Here is a 19,928-nt window from a genome sequence, read left to right as displayed (position 1 = left end):
AGAGTGGGAATGTTTATAGTCAACAGACATTTGTCAGTAATCCCCGTGCATTGTCTTTTGATATTGTCATATAGCATACAAACTAGTAGCCTCACAGATGCGCGCAAGAGCCTTTTAATATTGAGGGGGTGTATTTTGTGAGTGACCAAACCTAACTCCGATTGGGCCTAAGTAATTGGTTCATGTAATTGAAAAGTCTAGGGATCAGCTTCAGGCATGGCCTGATCCAGGTCTGCATCCATTTTCTTCCTGTTCTCAGTTTTGCTTTCATGTGTTTTTTTCATTTTCAGTCTTTTTTTCCTCTGTTTTCATTCTGTGTTTCTTTTTGGGTAGTAGTGTCTGTAGTGTCTAATCTGCCCCAGTTTTCATCCCATGTGTTTTTCATCTTAAATGCTTTAACTTTGGAGTTTCATTTTGAGTATTTCTTAACATATTTCACATCTTAGTATGTTCAGTCTTTCTTTTAGCTCCTTAAGCGTATAGAATATGTTTATAATAACTGTTCTAATGTTCTTAACTACTAACACTATCATCTGTGTCATTTCTGAGTTATTTTCAGTTGACTTTTTTTTCTCTTCCTTGTAGATCACATTTTCCTTATTTGCATACCTAGTAATTTTTTATTGGACATAAGACATTGTGAATTTTACCTTGTTTGTTACTGATATTTTTGTGTATCTGTAAATATTTTTGAGCCTTGTTTTAGGATACAGTAAAGTTACTTGGAAACAGTGTAATTCTTCCGAGTCTTGATTTAAGCTTTGTTAGGTGGGACCATAGTGGTATTTAGTCAAGGGCTATCTTATCTTTGCTGGGGCAAAATTCTTCTGAGTACTCTACCTGTTATTCTATGAATTATGATGTTTTCCACTTTGGTTGGTGGAAACAGGAATTATTCCTGGCCCTGTGAGAGTGCTGACTGTTGGCTTTCAAGTGGTTCTTTCCTTGATTTGGGTTTTGGGAGGTTGCCTTGCATGCACATACTGACTAGCACTCAGTTGAAGTCTCAATGCAGGTGGCCTGTGTGAGGATCTCTGGAGTTCTCTGTGGAGCAGTCTCCTCTCTGGTCTTCTGCCCTGTGAATTTGCACTGCCTTGGCTTTCCTGGACTGCTGGTTCTGTCTCTTGAACTGAGACTGCGGGCCCTGTCTGGGTTCCTTTGCCCTGTGCCATGGCATAGAAATTCCATTCAGCAAGGTGGAGCAGTCATAGGGTTTATTTTGTGTGTTTCTTATGTCTCGAGGATCACTCTCTTTTGTTGCTTGGTATTCAACGTCTACAAACCTTTATTCCATATATTTTGTCCTTGTTTGTTTTAGGCAAGAGCATCAATCCAAATCTCTGTTACTGCAGCTTGAGCAGAAGTGGTAATTAGAGCGTAGGCTCTCCTGGCTTCATTTTGAAAAGGACTTTTACCATGTAGTGGGAGCCCCAAACTGATATCCTTAATAGCTGTTAATTCTAGTGCAAAGAGAACCTCTTTTAATATCTGTATAGAACACCTGAGGGATGCCTCAGACTGATCCCGACTGAGCCGTGTGCCCACCAGCAGATTAATCCTACAACCTGGAAAATGGTGCATTTCGATTGGCCAGGCTCCTGGATCGCAGCTGCACTCTTCCCTGTTTATTGTTGAGATGGAGCGCTAGTCCCAGCCCTGCCATTACAATACAGAGTAGGGACGTGGTGGCATCCGAAAAGAGGGGCTGCTCGGCAGATGGGCAACAGGGAGTTTCTATATATGTGCTACACAATGAGGTAGTGTCAAAGAAGAGCAAAGCTTTGTACTGTTATTGGGTTCAGGAAGCTCTGAGATACCTTTAATTTAAGCTTCCTTCACATAACTTCAGCAGTGATACCTGAATAAGCTCCTTTCTCAAATGATAGACATTATAGTAGGTTTTATAGAGTTTGGGAAGAGGACCCAGCAGCAGATGAGGACAGTTGCCGGGGGCGGGGTGGGGGGGGGTGCGGATAAGAGAAAGAAAAGGCGCTTTCTACAAATTTAGCAGGTATGGTTTATAATCTCATAATTTCTAATGCTATGAATTTTTATGCAGTTACCTAAATTTCAAAGTTGGAATATTCCTAGGGGATAGGATTTTGGTTTTGTAGCATATCTGAGAGATCTATCTTCATATGCCTTTTGAGGAAAAGCAGAGTTTAAGCAAATGGAATCAGAATTGGGATCTTTAATCTGAGCCTAAATAGTCTGGCTATAAAAATGCTTCAGAACTCACAGATTGGGTTGGTGCACCAGAGTAGGATTATATATTTGCACCGAACCTGCATAAACAAAGGTCCTCATGGTTGTTTACAGCCTGTTTTAGTGAAAAGTTCATCTCTCTTAAAAGGGTCATTTATCTCTGATTTAGTAGTTTCTTATAGAATGAGAATGTTTTTTGTAAAATGTGGAGTAAGGAGGAAAGAGCTGTGGGCCCACAGTCAATAGGTCAGGATTCTTTGGTTTGCCTCTACACAAATGTGCCATTAGGGCAGTTTCTAGCCTCTTTCACAGGTACGTCAGTTCCCAAGTGGAGATACTGTACCTACAACAGGAGCTCAGTTTGTGAGTAGGTAGAAGAGGGGGTGGTTGAGTTAGCCCCAAGTTTGGTAATACTAGCTTTCTAGATTAAAATGTTCATCCTTGATATAGAAGATTTCCCAGAGTGCATAAATGGGGCCAGCCAGGACTGTGGTTCTATAGCAAACAAAACAAAACAGGAAGCCCCGATCATTGGAATTGAGTAGATCTATGGTTTTTGGACCTTTTCTTCAAGCCAAGAACTATGCCTAGAGATAAAAAATGAAAAGCTGATTGAGAGAGGTGGATGGAAGGTGTAGCCTAGGTGTACCCCTTATCTGTAGCCATGCTCTCAGAGGGGTTGCAAAACTTCTGTATAAGCTGATTTTCCTTCCAGCTCTAAAATCTGTGTGATTTCCAAAGTGTAGAGAGTGTAATGACTTAGAGACTATTACTGCCTTAAAATATTTTCAAAAAAATTAAGTTACTCCTATATAATGAATGTTTTTTTGTACTTTATTTGGCACAAAGTAATATATTGCATTCTTTACTAGTAAAATATAATAAAGGTTGAATTATTTTCTTTGTGGGCATAAAAATCTCTTAAGCAAAAATACTGATCTCTAGTTAAAATTATTATAAATACTATTCATTACTTTTCATTTTAGCTCATTTAAGTAATTTTATTTCCTGAGAGGTATTAACATTTAAAAAAAATTTTCATTGATAGGGTCCTAATCTAACATTTTAAGTAATTAGTTTTTAAGCAAAATATTTTTCCTTATCTATTTTCTTTAACTTAAGCATATTTTTGAGAAAAAATTAAATTTATCTTTTGGAACAGGGTCATTATCGTTATTGTGCTGCTCTTTCTATGCTGGGGGAATATGACTGGGCCCTGCAAGCAAACATAAAAGCTCAAAAACTCTGTAAAAATGACCCTGAGGGAATCAAGGATCTAATTCAGCAGCATGTAAAGTTACAAAAACAAATAGAAGACCTGCAAGGTATTTCACCTAAGATTCTTTGGTTACAGTCGAATTCCCTTTAAAACTTTTGAAGGTGGGTTTCTTGGATTAATGGAGGACCATAAATCAATTCTCAGGTGATTTGTACTTACTTTGTTTTGCTTTCTTGGTCAAGTCACTTAAGTTTTCCATTTCTATCTGTGTAGAAGTACATTAGTGTTATATTCCATTAGGTAATTACAAATGATTTGTATCTTTTAGTTGAAACAGACAACAACAAATTATAATTTGTTCTTCTGTAGATTTAGAATAAAGTGAAGCCTTTTGAAATAAAATTGTTTAAAAATTTTTCTTCCATGGTTATAGTTACTTCCTAAAGAAAGAACCCTTCAGTAGAGTTGTTTGATATTCACACCAAGATGATATCCATATACATCTGTATATGGATATGTACACATACCAGAAATCGTCTGTGTGGGCTAGGAATTCAAGATTTTCATTCTCTCGTTGTCTCTCCTAAGTGATTTTGCTTTCTCCAATGCCCGAAATTTCCTTACTCTATACTTTCACCATATAGGTCTTTGCTGTTTTTTCTTTGGGTATTTACTGTCTTAGGAAGCTGAGCTGAGATGTTATCATCCAACTTAATGTGATTGTAAGATTGTGAGCTCCTTGAAGACAGATACCATCTCTGGTTCAGATTTATATACTGCTGCAGCTAGTCAATGATCACATGTAATGGGATGTCAAATCAGGCTGTATAACAATTTGGTGAAGCCATCCTAAAAATAAAAACATCTGGAAATACAAAATTATTCAGGTTTATTTTTCCAGTTCTGTAAATTTGATGCTCTGTCAGCTTAAAGGAAATTTTAAATCTCTTTAAAGTATGTGTTGCTAATCCTCTGATTACTATGCGTGTGTGTGATTGATTTTTATAGGTCGAACACCAGCTAGGAATACAATTAAAGCTTTTTATGAAAGCAGGTGAGTTAACATCTCTCAGGTCTGTAGCTGTTACTTGGGATGGCTTTGCCTTGTAAGTTTAAGAATCACTATGTATGATGCTTTGTAGCTAATGGCAACCACGGTAAAGTTGGGGAGGGGAAGGACCCGGGTTTGTGCCTTAAGATCAGGTGACCCATGAATTGTCACATTTGTTTTGTGGACTGTTTTACTGAACCATTTTCATATGTATTTATGGGAGATCTGTAGCCTAAGCCTAGGGGAAAAGAGCTGTGTAATATTACTTTCATTTCACTCTACTCGTATGGGAACAGTTTTTGTAGTGACGATCCTGGCAGCAGAGAGTAGGGACAGTCTGTACCTTTAAGTCTTAGCTGCTATCCTGGAAACATCTGTCTCCAGCCTCCCAGTATCTTTTCAAAGGCTAAGACACTTTCTGTTAGAAATAAGCAACAGGCAGATTTTAATATGCTCACAAACAAATAGCAGCCTGGGTCCTACGTTTGTTACTGGGCAATTAAAAGAGATTATGCCTTTTCCTCCATGCTTTAGATATCTAAGATATCGAAGCTGTTAAATTTAAAACAGGGAGACTTACTTGAATATTAGAAACCAGAATATATTATTAAACTGTTCTTAATCTGTTTTGAGTTTTCACTACCAAATTGAAAATAACATTTATGTATAAAGCCCAATCTCAGAGGTAGATTCTTTCTAAAACAGTATTACCGTGCTTTCAAGGGAAAAAAGGTGATAGTTGCTAAAACTTGTTTCTTTGAAGGATAACTTTTTTAAAATTCATGCTAATCAGGGGCACCTGGGTGGCTCAGTTGGTTAAGCATCTGACTATGGCTCAGGTCATGATCTTGCGGTTTGTGAGTTTGAGCCCCACATTGGGCTCACTTCACTGTTGTCAACCTGTCAGCACAGAGCCGGTTTCCCATCCTCTGTCTCCTTCTCTGCCCCTCCCCCTTTTGTGCTCTCCCCAAAATAAATAAATATTTTTAAAAATTATTTTAAAAAATGCATACTAATCAGTATAAAAAAATTTAGTATTTCTTTTATTCCCCATTTCAGGGCCTACATACCTAGTTTATCAGCACCTGCATTTAGTACTTCACTTAACTTTGTGGAAACTGAAAAAGATTCCAGAAAAACTAACCACGAAATGGCAAACGGTGGTAATCAGAATCTAAAGGTAGGTTTAGTTAAAAACTAAAATTAAAATTATTTCAAGTTTAGAAAGTCTCATGTTTTTACAATATTTTGGTGATAATGGAAGCTAAATATTTTGGTGATACAAATCCCTTTTTGCCTGTTGATACCAAGAGAATGATTTTCTTTTGTTTTTTTTTTTCATTTTCTTTTTTAGTAAATATTCCAACTACCTCCTTCAACTACATGAAGATGATAGTCACACTTTCTTTTGAAATCACATTTGTGTGTTTTCAAAAATCTTTTTTTCTAAATTTCATTTTTCCTCTTGGATAAGTTCTTTTTGTATGCTTTTCCTGCTTTACATGTCTCTCAATCAAACAGCCACTTAGGAATGAGTGACAATGGGGTCTGGTGGCCATGTCACCCCACTGCTTACAGTGCTTTGGATTTTTCTTTTCCTCCCTTTCCCTTTTTGTATCTACTTGGCCTTTGGCACCACACCAGCCTGCCCACCGGCTTGTGTTGCATTGGGCCTGGGAGGCCTGCCATCCCCATCTCTGCCCGAAATGTTTCTGCAGCCTCTGTGGTGCTTCCCAGCAGTGGTCCCCAGGCTTTATTCCCTGCTGTGTGCACCAGCACCCAGGCCTGATGGTTTGTGAGGGCGCCTCTAGGCCTTCCAGTCTGCCTCTGTGATCAGCGTCTATATCTCCATTTTCTTCTGAACAGTAGTATATTAAAAATTCAGCAGGTATCACCAAGTACACATTCATATTTCTTTCTAGGATTTGAGAGGAAAAAAGGAAAATAGTGTTTTGGAGTAGGTGGCTAGGAGGCATTGAAGGGAGGTTTGCCAACTCCCTGTATAGTCCTTTTATTGTTAATAATGAATATCTCAGGGGCGCCTGGGTGGCGCAGTCGGTTAAGTGTCCGACTTCAGCCAGGTCACGATCTCGCGGTCCGGGAGTTCGAGCCCCGCGTCAGGCTCTGGGCTGATGGCTCAGAGCCTGGAGCCTGTTTCCGATTCTGTGTCTCCCTCTCTCTCTGCCCCTCCCCCGTTCATGCTCTGTCTCTCTCTGTCCCAAAAATAAATAAACGTTGAAAAAAAAATTAAAAAAAATAATAATAATGAATATCTCAGAGGCTGTACTCAGGGAAAGAAGCATAAGGAAAGATATGATAGTATTTATTAAGTACACTTACTGAACAGACTTGTTAGGCATCATGCCAGGTGTTGGAAATAGAATGGTCATCTTGTTTGTTTATTCATTTAGGCCTAATAACCAGCTGGTTATTTTAGGCACTTGGGTAAATTCTGTTCTATTTTATTATTTAGCTATTGAATTCTTTATGGCTGTATTTTTGTTTTAATCTCACTAATTTTATTTTCATGGCTAGGTGGTAGATGAAGCTTTGAAGGTAGATGATTGTGACTGTCATCCTGAATTTCTACCACCATCAAGTAAGTTTTTTCCTTATTTGTTGCTGAATTAATGTAGCGTTCCTAAACTTCCATGGCCCAACATTTGTACAAGCCTCACTTGTATTTGCTTTTGTTCTTTTCTACTTTATAATATTTCTATGTTAAGAAAACATTGAATATTTACTTGAAGTCGATGCTCAGTATTTTCATATATTTAATAAATTTAATTTTGGAAATTCATATAAGAAGCACAGAAAGGAAGGATAAAACTCTTCTTCATCTGCTACCTAATTCCTATTAGGCCAGTAGTATCTTTCAACTTTAATTAACCACCACCAACCCCTGACCCAGGAGGCTTTTTAAACTTTTTTTTTCCTATTTGCCCTCCTACCACGGATACTGTTTATCATTTTATGTCCTGTATGTACATCTGTGCTTTATATATATAAAAAGTTAGATTTTTCTCATCTCCTAATAACTAATTTTCACCCTGTTAGGAGTGATGCTGAGAATGGATGCTTTAGGCTTATTTTATTTTATTATTTTAACTTGCATGTGCTTAATGTATATGTTTATTTATGCATCTAGTAAATACACATACACCCAACAGGACTCCATTTACTCGACATCATTGGGAAATGATGGGTCCAGAGAAGCAAACATTGATGCTTCACTTATTTCTCCGTCTCCCTTTATATGACCAGATTTTGTTGAAAATTATTGTAGAGTAGATCATATGCTTCCCTGCCTTTTAAAACAGAGCTTAGGAAAATACAGATATTCTTGATGGCACAAGGTTGCTTGTTAGATACAGATTTTGTCTCAGACTTTCATGTGCTCCTTCCAGGATTATTGTGGTGAGATTAGTGACATAGTTGTGATCCTGCTGCCCTCTTTTCCTTTTTCTTGTTGGTTCATTTGTTTTCTGCTTCTGGCAGCCATTTCTGTCTTTTTTCCCTGCAGTTCTCTCTTTTCTTAGACTCTGGTGCCATATACCCAGCTATTTACCACTAGCCATTCCCATTTGGTTAGCTCATTGGAGGAGGATAAAGAAGGCGACTCAGGTGATTGTCTTACCTGATGTGACTCTAATAGTGCATGAAAAATCTTTGAGGACAAAACTTTTCTTTTGGAAAATACCTTTTAATTTATTGATGTTTCTTAGGCTGTTATTATCAGCACATTTTTAAGTAAATAATTTAAATACCACCTTCAGCATCTGTATTCAGTCAAAGAAATTGAGGTCCTAGTTAAGCCTACATAGATTTGCCCTAAGTTGGACAGCAGGAATCAAACTAGAACTCTTCTGCCTTTCTGGAAGCCTCTTTTGTTTTCTGAGGCCACTCAAACCACTTCGGCTCTCATCCCCTCCTTAATTCATAGGTTCTGACTTGCCTCTGCTGTCTCTCCCCAAAGCTCCCATCACATACACCCTGTCCGTATTGCTGTGCTCTCTTCCACACAACTTTGTGCATTTGCCTCCCTGCTCCGAAGTACATAGTGGTTCCTACTCTCCAGCCTGTGGGTCAACGTCTGGACTCACACAGCTCGAGTATCGGAAGCAAAGGACCTGTGATCGCTCACTCCAGCCAGCCTTCGCAGCCCCTTTCCAGCCTTCTCTTCTTATCCAACTCCCCAGATCACACAGGTTTACTTAGTGTCTCTTAAAGTGAATGTCATTCTTGAGTTTGGCCCATCCTATCCAAATTCTGCTTGCTTCTTAAAGCTAAATATGAGTGCTGCATTCCCACTAACACTTTTCCCAGACACTCAACCTGAAGTGATTTCCACTTCTATGAGTTATAAGACCAGTTAACATGGAATTAGTATGTCAATAGCAACATGCCATATCTTCTTTTCTAAAAGTGATTGTCGTGTAATCCTGGTGACTGTCTTTTCTTCCCATCTGATTGTAAACTACCTGAGAAGAGGAACTGTGGCCTTTATCTCTCTGTATCTACTGTAGGCCTAAATAATATCATTGTAATTTATGTTCACAATAATTTTATAGCATATACAGACAAACATCATAGCTGTTTCTTTACCTGTTTGTAGTTTCACTCACATAAAACATTGCTTGCTTTGCTTTCTTATTCCAATGTACATAGTTTTAGTTGATTTGCTTTCAGGCTTGTTGATTGTTGTGTACAGATTTCGGGAACAAATACTTTGTATTCACAGGTCAGCCTCCAAAATATAAAGGAAAACAAAAATCTCGAAACAATGAATTGGAGAAGTTCAGGTATGTTGTTTATCTAGGTTTTTTTCCCCCTTAAATATCCTCCTCTTAAGAAAAAAGAAAAAGGGGAGGGGGGTATGTCTCTTTCAAGTAGTAGCTATGATGAGTACTAAAATGCCTTTCAAATATCAAAGGCATGTCTTTAGGAGAGTGTCATATTTGGCTAAAATATTATTAATCCCGAATGTTAGTAATGTCTGAAAGGCATATAATATGAGATATAACAGTGTTAATTCTTAGAAATCTCAAAATACATGCTCATGAGAAGAAAAAAGAAGTATGAAGTGAAAATTACCTCTTCTCCCTGCTCACCTTATTTCACCTTTCCCACAATTGCTTCTCTCATGGCTTCCTTTAGGTACTCATTGTTAACAAGTTCTTGGCCACCTGGAAGCTTACTCTGCATACACAGGCATGGGTGTGTGTATATTCAGGGTCCCTTTTGAGCAGCTGTCATTAGAGGAAAGTGTTCACTAATAAAGTGACTACATATAAAGTGAGTTCTACCAAACATCCTCTTCCCCCAATTAACAGTAGGAACTCTTGCCACCTATCTTTACAATTAACCCACCATTGCCTGCAAAGATACAGATTCATTGCAGAGTGAGTGAACTTGTAAATCTTGCAATGGATACAGAAGTTCATGAAGTCAGTGAAAGTGATGCTGGAGACCCTGCAAAAGCATTTCTGCCAAAGGTACACCAGCTGTTGGCTTTCTCTTCATTTAAGGCTGATTCCTTGACAGATGTTTCAAGAAGGATTTGAATATCAAAGCAAGAGAATCTTTTCTATGGGCTCAATCTCTGTTGAGCTAATAGAGAAATTAGTAAAGCCCCATTTAAAAAAGGTGATCATTTTTTAATGCTGCTACAAAATTTAATTTAAAGCAAGGGCATAGATACTATGTTATTCTCTTATTCTGTAAGAAAATCCTGAGTCCTCCCCTCCCCCCTTCCCCAACCCTCAAAAGAAACCAAAAACATACAGGGACATTCTTTGAATGCATGGTTATAATTTAAACTGTTCTGCTAAAGATAAAATTTTTTTTTATAGTTTGTTTTTGTTTTCAAATTGAAGTCTTCTTATTTGATTATGTCCATTTCATGGGGTTATTTAATGATTAAGTAGGATAGCCACATGAAACATTTAGAGCCCTGGCACATGGTAAATGCTTAGTTTACCTTAACTATCAATATTGTTATTACCATCATTTTCATTGTTGTTAAGACCATTCTGGCCTATATCTTGCTTTTTTATCTCTTTCAAATATCTTGCATACCTTCACACATCAGATCATGGAGATCTACATCCTTCATTTTTATGGCTGCAGGATATTTCACAGTATAGATGTCTATTTGAAGAAGAAATTTCTAGAGTGGAATTGCTCTGTCATAGGGAATGTGTAATTTTAACTTAGATAGATACTGCCAAATTGTCCTAGAAAATGAGTACCGTTCAGCATTCCTACTGAGCTGTGGGAGCATGTGTGTGTTTATGTGTGTGTATGTGTGTGTGTGTGTTTGTGTGTGTGTATGTATATATGTATATGTGTATATATATGTAGTCTTTGTCCTCCGTTCTTGGCTTAGAGCACCTAGGATCCTTGGAACTTTTGGAGTGAAAAGAGTATCTTTCGTTAGTCCTAACGGGCTCCTCTCTACCTTACCTGAGTTTAAACTGAGATGACTTAAGGCTGGGCCCCTACCTGCAGGATTGGGATTGGTCACTAGAAAGAGCAAGAATGTGATTGGAGGGTTGGAACTCTCTGCTCTACCCCCTGATCTCCAAGAAGGGGATGAGAGCGGGAAATTGAGTTCAGTCACCAATGACTAGTAATATAATCATTCATACTTATGTAATAATAACCTTAATAGAAGCCTTTAAAACCACTGGGGCTCAGGGAGCTTCTTCTGGGTTGCTGAATACATGGAGATGCTGAGAAGGTGGCATGGGGTGGCGTACCTTCCTGTGCATCTCTTCCGTTGGCCATTGTGAGTTACAGCCTTTGTGATAAGCTAGTAATGATAAGTAAAGCACTTTTCTGAGTTCTGTGAGTCATTCTAGGGAATTGTTGAACCTGAGGGAGGGTCACAGAAACCTCTTGAGTTTGTAATCTGCCAGGCAGTAGAGGGTAGCCTGAGCGCCTCCTTGTGGCTGACAGTATGGGGAAGGGCATTGTGTCTGAAGTGGGATCAGTTTTGTGGGACTGAGCCTTTGACCTGTGGGGCCTGTGTTAACTCCAGAGTTTGTGTCAAAATGGAATTGAATTACTGAACACTCCGTGTTGGAGAATTGGTAGGGAAAAATGACAACTATTTAGTGTCAGAAAACACTACCCAGAGTACCTGAATCTTCTTTACCCTCAGCAGCATTTGAAATCAGACTTTCTGAAACAGTTGTCATATTATTACATTTTCCTATGAGATGAAGCATCTTTGCAATGTTTAATGGGCACATTTCTTGTTTCAAGCTATGTTGTTATTGATGACTGTAGATTTGTAATAACTTTTGATGATCATAAATCTCCCCAATTTCTTTTTTTTTTTAAGTTCTTCTGTGTCATTTTTATAATCAATTCTTCTGGTCCCCCTCCACCTCCAGTTTTATAGGGATTTTATTGAGATGTCATTGTATTTAGAGATTAATTTGGGGAGAATTGCCCTCTTGGTAATAATATTTCTATGTAGGAATTTGTGACTTTCCATTTATTCAGTGTTTGAAATGACCTTCACATGGAGATGAGAAGGATAGGATAGGGAATATCATCAATAATGCTGTAATCATGTTGTATGGTGACAAGTGGTAAGCACACTTACCGTGGTGAGCATTGTGTAATGTATAGAATTGTTAAATCACCATGTTGTATGCCTGAAACTAACATAACATTGTGTATCACTTTTACTTCAGTTTTTAAAAAATGACTTTTAGTAAATACTCTTTTCTTTCTATAAGCAGGAGTGTTTTATTTTAAAATAACTCAAAATACTTTTCTCTTTTAGTTCTACTTCACAGGGGAGTTTACCAGTAGATTTGAAAAACATCTTGGAAAAACAGTTTTCTAAATCTTCCAGAGCTGCACACCAGGTAAAGGAAAAGGCTTATTTCTAATTTAAAAAAGCAAAGTCTTTGAACAAAATATTTTTCGTATAAATTAAGTCTAACGTACATCTCTAAGATTTATTTTTTATAATTTAAGTTACGGACATATAATTTTCTATATGACTGCTAAGAAACAAAACTATCACTAATTTAGATACTAACTTGCTAAAGCAGATTTTTTTAATGTTTATTTATTTTGGGAGAGACAGCAAAGGGGAGGGACAGAATCAAGCAGGCACCGCGCTGTCAGCACAGAGTCCGACACAGGGTTCGACCTCATGAACTATGAGATTATGACCTGAGCCAAAATCAAGAGTCCGATACTTAACTGACTGAGCCACTCAGGCACCCAAACTTGATAATTACTTTAACCAGAAATTGTCAACTAATGGTTGACACTGAAAAATTGTTTGGTTCCCAAAGATTTAAAGATTTGGGATTCTTTGCTTTCCAAAGTTTTAACTTTTAAGATAATATTTTAAGATTTAAATTATTTTGAAAGGTTTAAGTGCTTGCAGTTTTATTATGCCTACCTGAAAGCTGTCAAAGAGCGAACTTTTTATTCATTGAATCGTTTAACCATAATCAGATAACTTTATGTATAAAATTCTTTCTATGGTATTTAGTAAGTAATTTTAAAATCTACATTAAGATGGGGCCCCTGGGTGGCTCATTCGGTTAAGTGTCCGATTTTGGCTCAGGTCATGATCTCACAGTTCATGAGCTCAAGCCCTGCATTGAGCTCTGTGCTGACAGCTTGGAGCCTGGAGACTGTTCCAGATTCTGTGTTTCCCTCTCTGTCTCTCTGCCTTTCCCCCACTCGCACTCTGTCTCTCTCTCTCAAAAATAAACACTTTTAAGAAATTTAAAAAATAATAAAAAAATAAACATTAAGGGGGAAAAATGAATAGGCAGAGCACAGAGGATTTTTAGGGCAGTGAGAATTTTCTGTATGATATCATAATGGTAGTTCTATGTCCTTATACATTTGTCCAAACCCATAGAATGTACAACACGAGGAGTGTATCCTGTGGTAAACTATAGACTTTGGATGATTAAGATGTGTGAGTGTAGTTCATGTTTGGTGAAAAATATACTATTCTGAGTTAAAGAAGATATGGTATACATACAGTGGAGTATTCTTAAAAAAAAGCATAAAATCTTGCCATTCTTAAAACATGGATGGACCTAGACCAGATTTCATTAAGTGAAAAAGAGAAAGTTAAATACCGTGTGATTTCACTTCTGTGTGGAATCTAAAAGCAAAACAAGTGAACAAACACACACACAACATACAAAAACAGAAACAGTCCCATAAATCCGGAGAAGAAACTGGTGGTTGCCAGAGGGGAGAGGGTGGGAGGATGGGTAAACTATGTGAAGGGGATTAAGAAGTTCAAACTCCCAGTTATGAAATAAATAACCATGTGATGAAAAGTATAGCATAGAGAATATAATCAATAATATTGTAATAACTGGATTGTGACAGATGGTAACTACACTTATTGTGGTGAGCACTGCATAATGTTAAGCATTGTGGAGTCACTGTGTTGTATCCCTGAATTTAGTATAACATATGCTTATTATACTTCAATAAAAAAACAGATATGTAAAATACACCATTCTGATGAGTGATAGTGGGGTGTACATTTGAGGAGGCAAGGGGTATAATGGAAATTTCTGTACCTCCTCAGTTTTGTTGTAAACCGAAAACTAAGAGAAAAAGTCTTCTAAAAAAATGCAAGGAGTATAGCTAAAAGATAACTTTGAAGGAAATTTATCAAGCTAAACGTATGTATGAAAAGAACAAAAACTTTTAAATTAATGAAGCAGTTATTCCAAGAGGTAGGAAAAAAAGAAATACAGCAAATAAACCCAAAGAAAGGAGAAGGAAGGAAATAATAAAGACTGAAGTAGAAAATGATGAAATGGAAGCAGACATGTAGTGGAAGGATTCACAGAGATAACCATAGATTCTTTGTCAGTATAAATAAAATTTATACACTGGTATTGAAACTGATTGAGGAAGAAGAAAAGAAGACATCATAAGACAATTTCAAGAATGAACAAGGATACATTACTACAGATCCTTGAATATTACAAATACATCAAAATACTATTATAAATGACATCATACCAAGAAATTTGAAAGCGTATATAGATGAAATGGATAAATTCCTAGAAAAATCCCAACTTACAAAAATTGATTCAAGAAGAGATAAAAACCTTGATGCAATCCAGAATTCATGAAACCTTGGCCAGTGACTATTCCAGTCACTGAGCACTTACAGATTATGTAGTACTAAATGAAAGATGATCTTTTTTGGGTAAATGTGATTCATATGCATCTGCTCTGGTCATCCAGTTCTTTATGTAGACATAGTTTTATTTCTTCTAAAATAGAATATTGGATTTAAATTTCACTCTTAAAAATGTGTATTAACATGGCATATAATACTTGTCCCAATATGGGGGTCATTTAAAAATTCAATTAACTATTTTAGGTATATATGACAAATATCTTACAAAAGACTGAAGGAATGAAGTATGTTTCAAGCAGTTTATGAAAACATTTCTAACCAGTTGCATAAAAGCATCTTTAGAATTTCTGGCAGTTAGGGGCGCCTGGGTGGCTCAGTCGGTTGGGTGTCCAGCTTTTGGCTCAAGTCATGATCTCATCATCCATGAGTTCGAGCCCCACGTTGGGCTCTGTGCTAACAGCTCACAGCCTGGAGCCTGCTTTGGATTCTGTGTTTCCTTTTCTCTCTGTCCCTCCTACACTCATGATCTGTCTGTCTCTCTCTCTCTTTCAAAAGTAAATAAAACATTAAAAAAAATTAGAATTTCTGACAGAGATGTTAAAATTATGGTTTTTTACGTTGATTTACTGACTCTAGAAACTATGAAAGACTTAAATAGAAGAGACAGCCTGTGAAAGATCAAAGGTGATTTAAATAAATATGGTAGTTATTTTTGAGCCTTCCATTGTTCATTCAACACACTTTTGGTTAGGCCCCTCCTTTTCTGTCCTGAAGAACGAGAGACATTGGGTATATGGCATTGCAACCCAGCCTGCTCTCATGGAGCTTTTAGTACTCCATGGTCGTTTATTGTATTTACTGAGAGAAACAATTTTTAACAGAAGCATGAGTTAAAAGGGACTCTTTTCTAGAATGTGAAAGAGATTAAAATGGAATCAGTACATTCAGGGCTAATAACTAGTATTTGTGGGGATAGCACATCATCGTCTATAACTTTTAAAACTCGTATCTTGGGGCACCTGGGTGGCTCAGTCGGTTGAGCATCCGACTTTGGTTCAGGTCATGATCTCGTGATTCATGCTCGTGTCAAGCTGTGCTGACAGCTCAGAGCCTGGAGCCTGCTTCGGATTCTGTGTCTCCCTCTCTCTCTCTGCCCCTCCCCCTCTTGTACTTTCTCTCTCTCTCTCTCTCTCAAAAATAAGTGAACATTAAAAAAATAATAAAATAAAATTCATATCAACATAAATGTAGCTGTTCTCAAGCTTTTATTAAATACTGTAGCAAATACGAAGTTTATGTGAGAGCTTCTCTGTTCCGTGTGTATTCTGGGGGAAAGTTCTCCTTGGATGAAAGCCAGTAGGCAGCTTTTGTTAATTGTGACCAAACTGCTCTTCCCTTTGTGCTTTGTGCAGTGGGCCTCCTTTTGGATCTTTACTGTTAGGAACAGTGAGGAATATTGCACACGTATTTGCATCTTCTGCTTTCCTCAGTGGTGTGCACGTGTATGTCAAGGAGTGAGGAAGTCTAGGCTTAACCTTGTAGTCTTCTCTCTCTAGTTTTTATGGAACTTTTGTGACAGCTATTGCCACGTAACTAAAACTTGAATTCAGCTTCTATGATGTATGTTCACATATATGTCCAAAGGTACCATTTTTTTCTCACTTTATTTCAAGGTACATTTATAGTACTTTTGTTTTTTTAATTCTTATGCTCTTCCCTTTGCATTTAACCGAATCTCTCCTGATAATTTTATTGCGTTCTGTTCAAGCACATGTTAGGCAGAAGCAGAGCCAAAGATTGAAATAGCCATTTCTTGCTAAGAATTAAGGTTTAATTCTAGAGCACGAGGGCAGTTGTTAAAGCCTGATAGTGATCAGAAAATTGATTTCTTGTTGTTATTTGTCTAATTCTAGTTCCAGCCAAACAGTTACTTAAATTGGTGGCTGGTATTCTCCATTTGTGCTGTTAAAACTTCTGAATGCTGTCTGTTTGGTCTGGAGAAGTGAGCAAGGCTTAGAACCATACAGTGTAAAATGAACCACCCTTTCCTGTCAGCAGCAGTAGAAGTATTGAAAATAAGATGGTGAAGTAGTACCTTTAAGTTTTTGCTTTAAAGGTGCCATGTAGAGAAAGTATAATGCATAAAGCATAACTTTGGGGGTTTATGATCAGTTGTAAAATATAAATGCCCTATGATGAACTTTGGCATCTTAAGTTTCAGACGAACACATATAGCTCTGGATTACTGAAGTAGAATTTCTTCTTTTGCAGGATTTTGCTAATATAATGAAAATGCTGAGAAGCTTAATCCAGGATGGTTACACGGCTTTGCTCGAGCAGCGCTGTCGCAGTGCCGCGCAGGCCTTCACGGAGTTGCTCAATGGTCTAGATCCTCAAAAAATAAAGGTAAAATTTCTGTCTTATAACTGGCTCATCAATGCAGGAGCATTTCAAGTGAATGTAGACGAGAACGAAGGCTTTAAGGTCACTGTATTACTGTACCTTAGACCCACATGAGATTGCCTGAATCTGCTCCAGGTTGTGAGAAGCCGGTCATGCTCTGATTCAGCCATTATGGTTGCACACATTATACGACCCGGGTTTAGACTCTCTCCTTGCTCTCTGCTTGGTGCTCATTAGAACGCTTGGCTTCTCCTCCTGCAAAAGTACTAAATCCAGGTTTTGGACTCACGTTAGTCACATCTTTTCATCCAGAAAGAATTAGCTAGGTGAATAGTTTATGCAAGATTATAAGAGAGAAAATGTCTTAATCTGTCACTAGTACCCATTTATATGCAAAACAGTATGGCTTCAGTTATTCTAATCTGTCACAAACCATGCCTTCAAGGAACTCTGAGATAATGGTTCTGCGTTTTAAATACTTGATTTCAGTATAACTGCACATCTTTGCAAAATATATTTGCCATTTCTGTTTGGTCTTATCCCAATCATAGCGATTAGTGAGATTTTATTACATTTTTTTTCTATTGTGGCTACCAGGTTTGTGCAGATTAGGCAAAATTATGTTCAAATTTTTAACTGGAGCATTTTTCTTGACAGCAATTGAACCTGGCCATGATTAACTATGTCTTAGTAGTCTACGGACTTGCTATTTCTCTCCTTGGGATAGGACAGCCAGAGGTAAGATTTGTAACAGAGATGATAAACAGTTAAAATATGCCATTTTAGAAGATATGTGAAAAATAGTTTTGCCACTTCGGTTTATTTCTTTCTGTGTACTTGCTTGATATTTTTTTTCTGAAATACCTGTTTGTGGTTTTTGGTTTTTTTTTAAAGAAAAATTAGTTTGTGATCCCATTAGAAAAAAGCTATGCCAGACGACCAGTAGAAAGTTACTTTTTACTTGTATAAAAAGTAAAGCACCTACTGTATCATTACAGGTTTAAGAAACATGTTGAGTGAAAAAGACAAGTTAGAGAACATGACAAACATTGTGATAACCACTTATGCACAGTTTGGAAAACTTGTGTGACAATAGTAGATATTGTTTATGACTATTTCTGCCTTTTGTAAAGGTAAAAAAAAAACACTGGCTAGCCCTACATCAAGTTTGAGATAATGGTTGCATTTAGTGATGGAAGGAAGGAATGGCCTTGGGGAGATTAAGAAAGGAGAGTTCAACTTTGTGTTAAGTTCTCTTAGTTCTGGCTACTAAGTATTTGGGTATTTTATTATCTTCTAGAGCACAGGCTTCCCTTAAGCACATAGAATCAGTGTATAGGTGTGAGCACACATGGTTTTCATTACTCATGGTCCTTCAGTGCTCTCCTGCAAAGTTTCCTTAACTGCAGTGCACGCAGCATTATACAGTTGACTCTTGAACAACATGGTTTTGAACTGCATGGGTCCACTTACACGTGGATTTTTTTGAAATATATAGTATAGTACTGTGAATATATTTTCTCTTATGATTTTCTTTTCTGTAGCTTACTTTATTATAAGGATGCAGTATATAATACATATAACATACAAAATACGTGTTGATCAGTGGTTTATGTTATAGGCAAGGCTTCCAGTCAACAGTAGACTTAGTAATTAGGTTTTTGGGGAATCAAAAGTTACACTTGGATTTTTAATTGCATGGGACACTTATGACCCCTGCATTTTTCAAGAGTCAACTGTACTTTGCTTTCCATGGTTTTTAGTTTTCAGTAAAAGCCAAAATTTCAAAATTGCTGTAGAATTACCTCAGGTATAATATATCCTTTCTATCAACTTGGGCTCCAAGCTTCCTTGGCTGAGTGAAGCCCTGCCTGCTACCTAATAAGGATCAAGTCATCTTTTATGTTCCACTCTCACAGTGGTCCAGCGTCTGAGGTTCATTTTCCTTGTTACATGCTTGTTTCCTTATTATTTTTGTTTTATTTTTAGTGTTTATTTTTGAGAGAGATTGATCGAGGGTGGGGGAGGGGCAGAGAGACTTTCAAGCAGGCTCTACACTGTCAGCTCAGAGCCTGACGTGGAGCTCGAACTCACAGGCAGATCATGATGTGAGCTGAAATCAAGAGTCGGACACCCAGGCACCCTGCCTTCTTTCCTTGTTCTTGATGTGACAGGTGAATATCTTCTATTAGGGCCTAATTCTCTTTTCTAATAGATTGTTGGAGATAGGACTTTATGATCTCAATTCTTCTATTCTTGGCAGAGTGATAATATCTTAACCATGTTTTGCTTTATCAAAATTGAAGAAATAGTTCACTACATTTGTGATTTACTTTGAATTAATGAGACTGATTGAAAAAAACAAACCAGACACAATAGAACTTGGACATTTAAAAGAATATCATCACTCAGGGTAGCCCCAGAAGTAAGCAGTGTATTTACTCCAGGAGATCTCTTGCTTAAAACATTTTTGGAATGCCTCCTTTGGAACTGGCCTCAAAGCTTTAATGAACTCCCATTTTGTAGTGACATTTCCTTTTTCACCCACAATGGGGTTACCAAGACTGCCTTGAGCTAAGTGTCTTTTGGATTTTTTCGGAAACAAAATTCAAAGCGTAGAAGTTTTCCATTTTTGGGAATTTTCAGAAGAACGTACTCTAAGTTCTATAAAGCTTTTGCTATTTTTAAGACTGAGTATTTATCTTTCTTATGCCACAAAACATTGTGGTAACATCATTGGAGTGCCAGTGGAGCAGCACTTACTAGGAGATAGGTCATGGTGTGTTTGCATCCAGTCAGTCTTTATACCATGAACTCATACCTTTTAGTTTTAGCCAGCACATACTGGGCCCTCTGTGTGTGTGTTATTAAATGCTCATTTGGTTGGTTGT

At 37.4% G+C, this 19,928-nt stretch overlaps 1 protein-coding gene across 9 annotated transcripts in view; it reads left to right on the top strand.

Annotated features, from left to right (window-relative positions):
* Positions 1-19,928, top strand: part of TTC3 (tetratricopeptide repeat domain 3) — a 127,745-nt gene that overhangs the window by 40,081 nt on the left and 67,736 nt on the right. For all 9 annotated transcript variants that reach the window (XM_045501396.1, XM_045501395.1, XM_045501398.1 and 6 more), the window contains 8 exons: positions 3,368-3,530; positions 4,433-4,478; positions 5,535-5,655; positions 7,011-7,074; positions 9,217-9,277; positions 12,274-12,358; positions 16,906-17,040; positions 17,695-17,775. In XM_045501396.1, the coding sequence (XP_045357352.1) occupies positions 3,368-3,530; positions 4,433-4,478; positions 5,535-5,655; positions 7,011-7,074; positions 9,217-9,277; positions 12,274-12,358; positions 16,906-17,040; positions 17,695-17,775 (756 nt within the window). The remainder of the gene's footprint in view (positions 1-3,367; positions 3,531-4,432; positions 4,479-5,534; positions 5,656-7,010; positions 7,075-9,216; positions 9,278-12,273; positions 12,359-16,905; positions 17,041-17,694; positions 17,776-19,928) is intronic.

The sequence above is a fragment of the Leopardus geoffroyi genome, chromosome C2, assembly GCF_018350155.1.
Source record: "Leopardus geoffroyi isolate Oge1 chromosome C2, O.geoffroyi_Oge1_pat1.0, whole genome shotgun sequence".
In the NCBI taxonomy this organism is placed as follows: domain Eukaryota; kingdom Metazoa; phylum Chordata; class Mammalia; order Carnivora; family Felidae; genus Leopardus; species Leopardus geoffroyi.
Note: the sequence above shows the minus strand (reverse complement) of the source record. Positions and strands in the feature narration are given on the sequence as shown.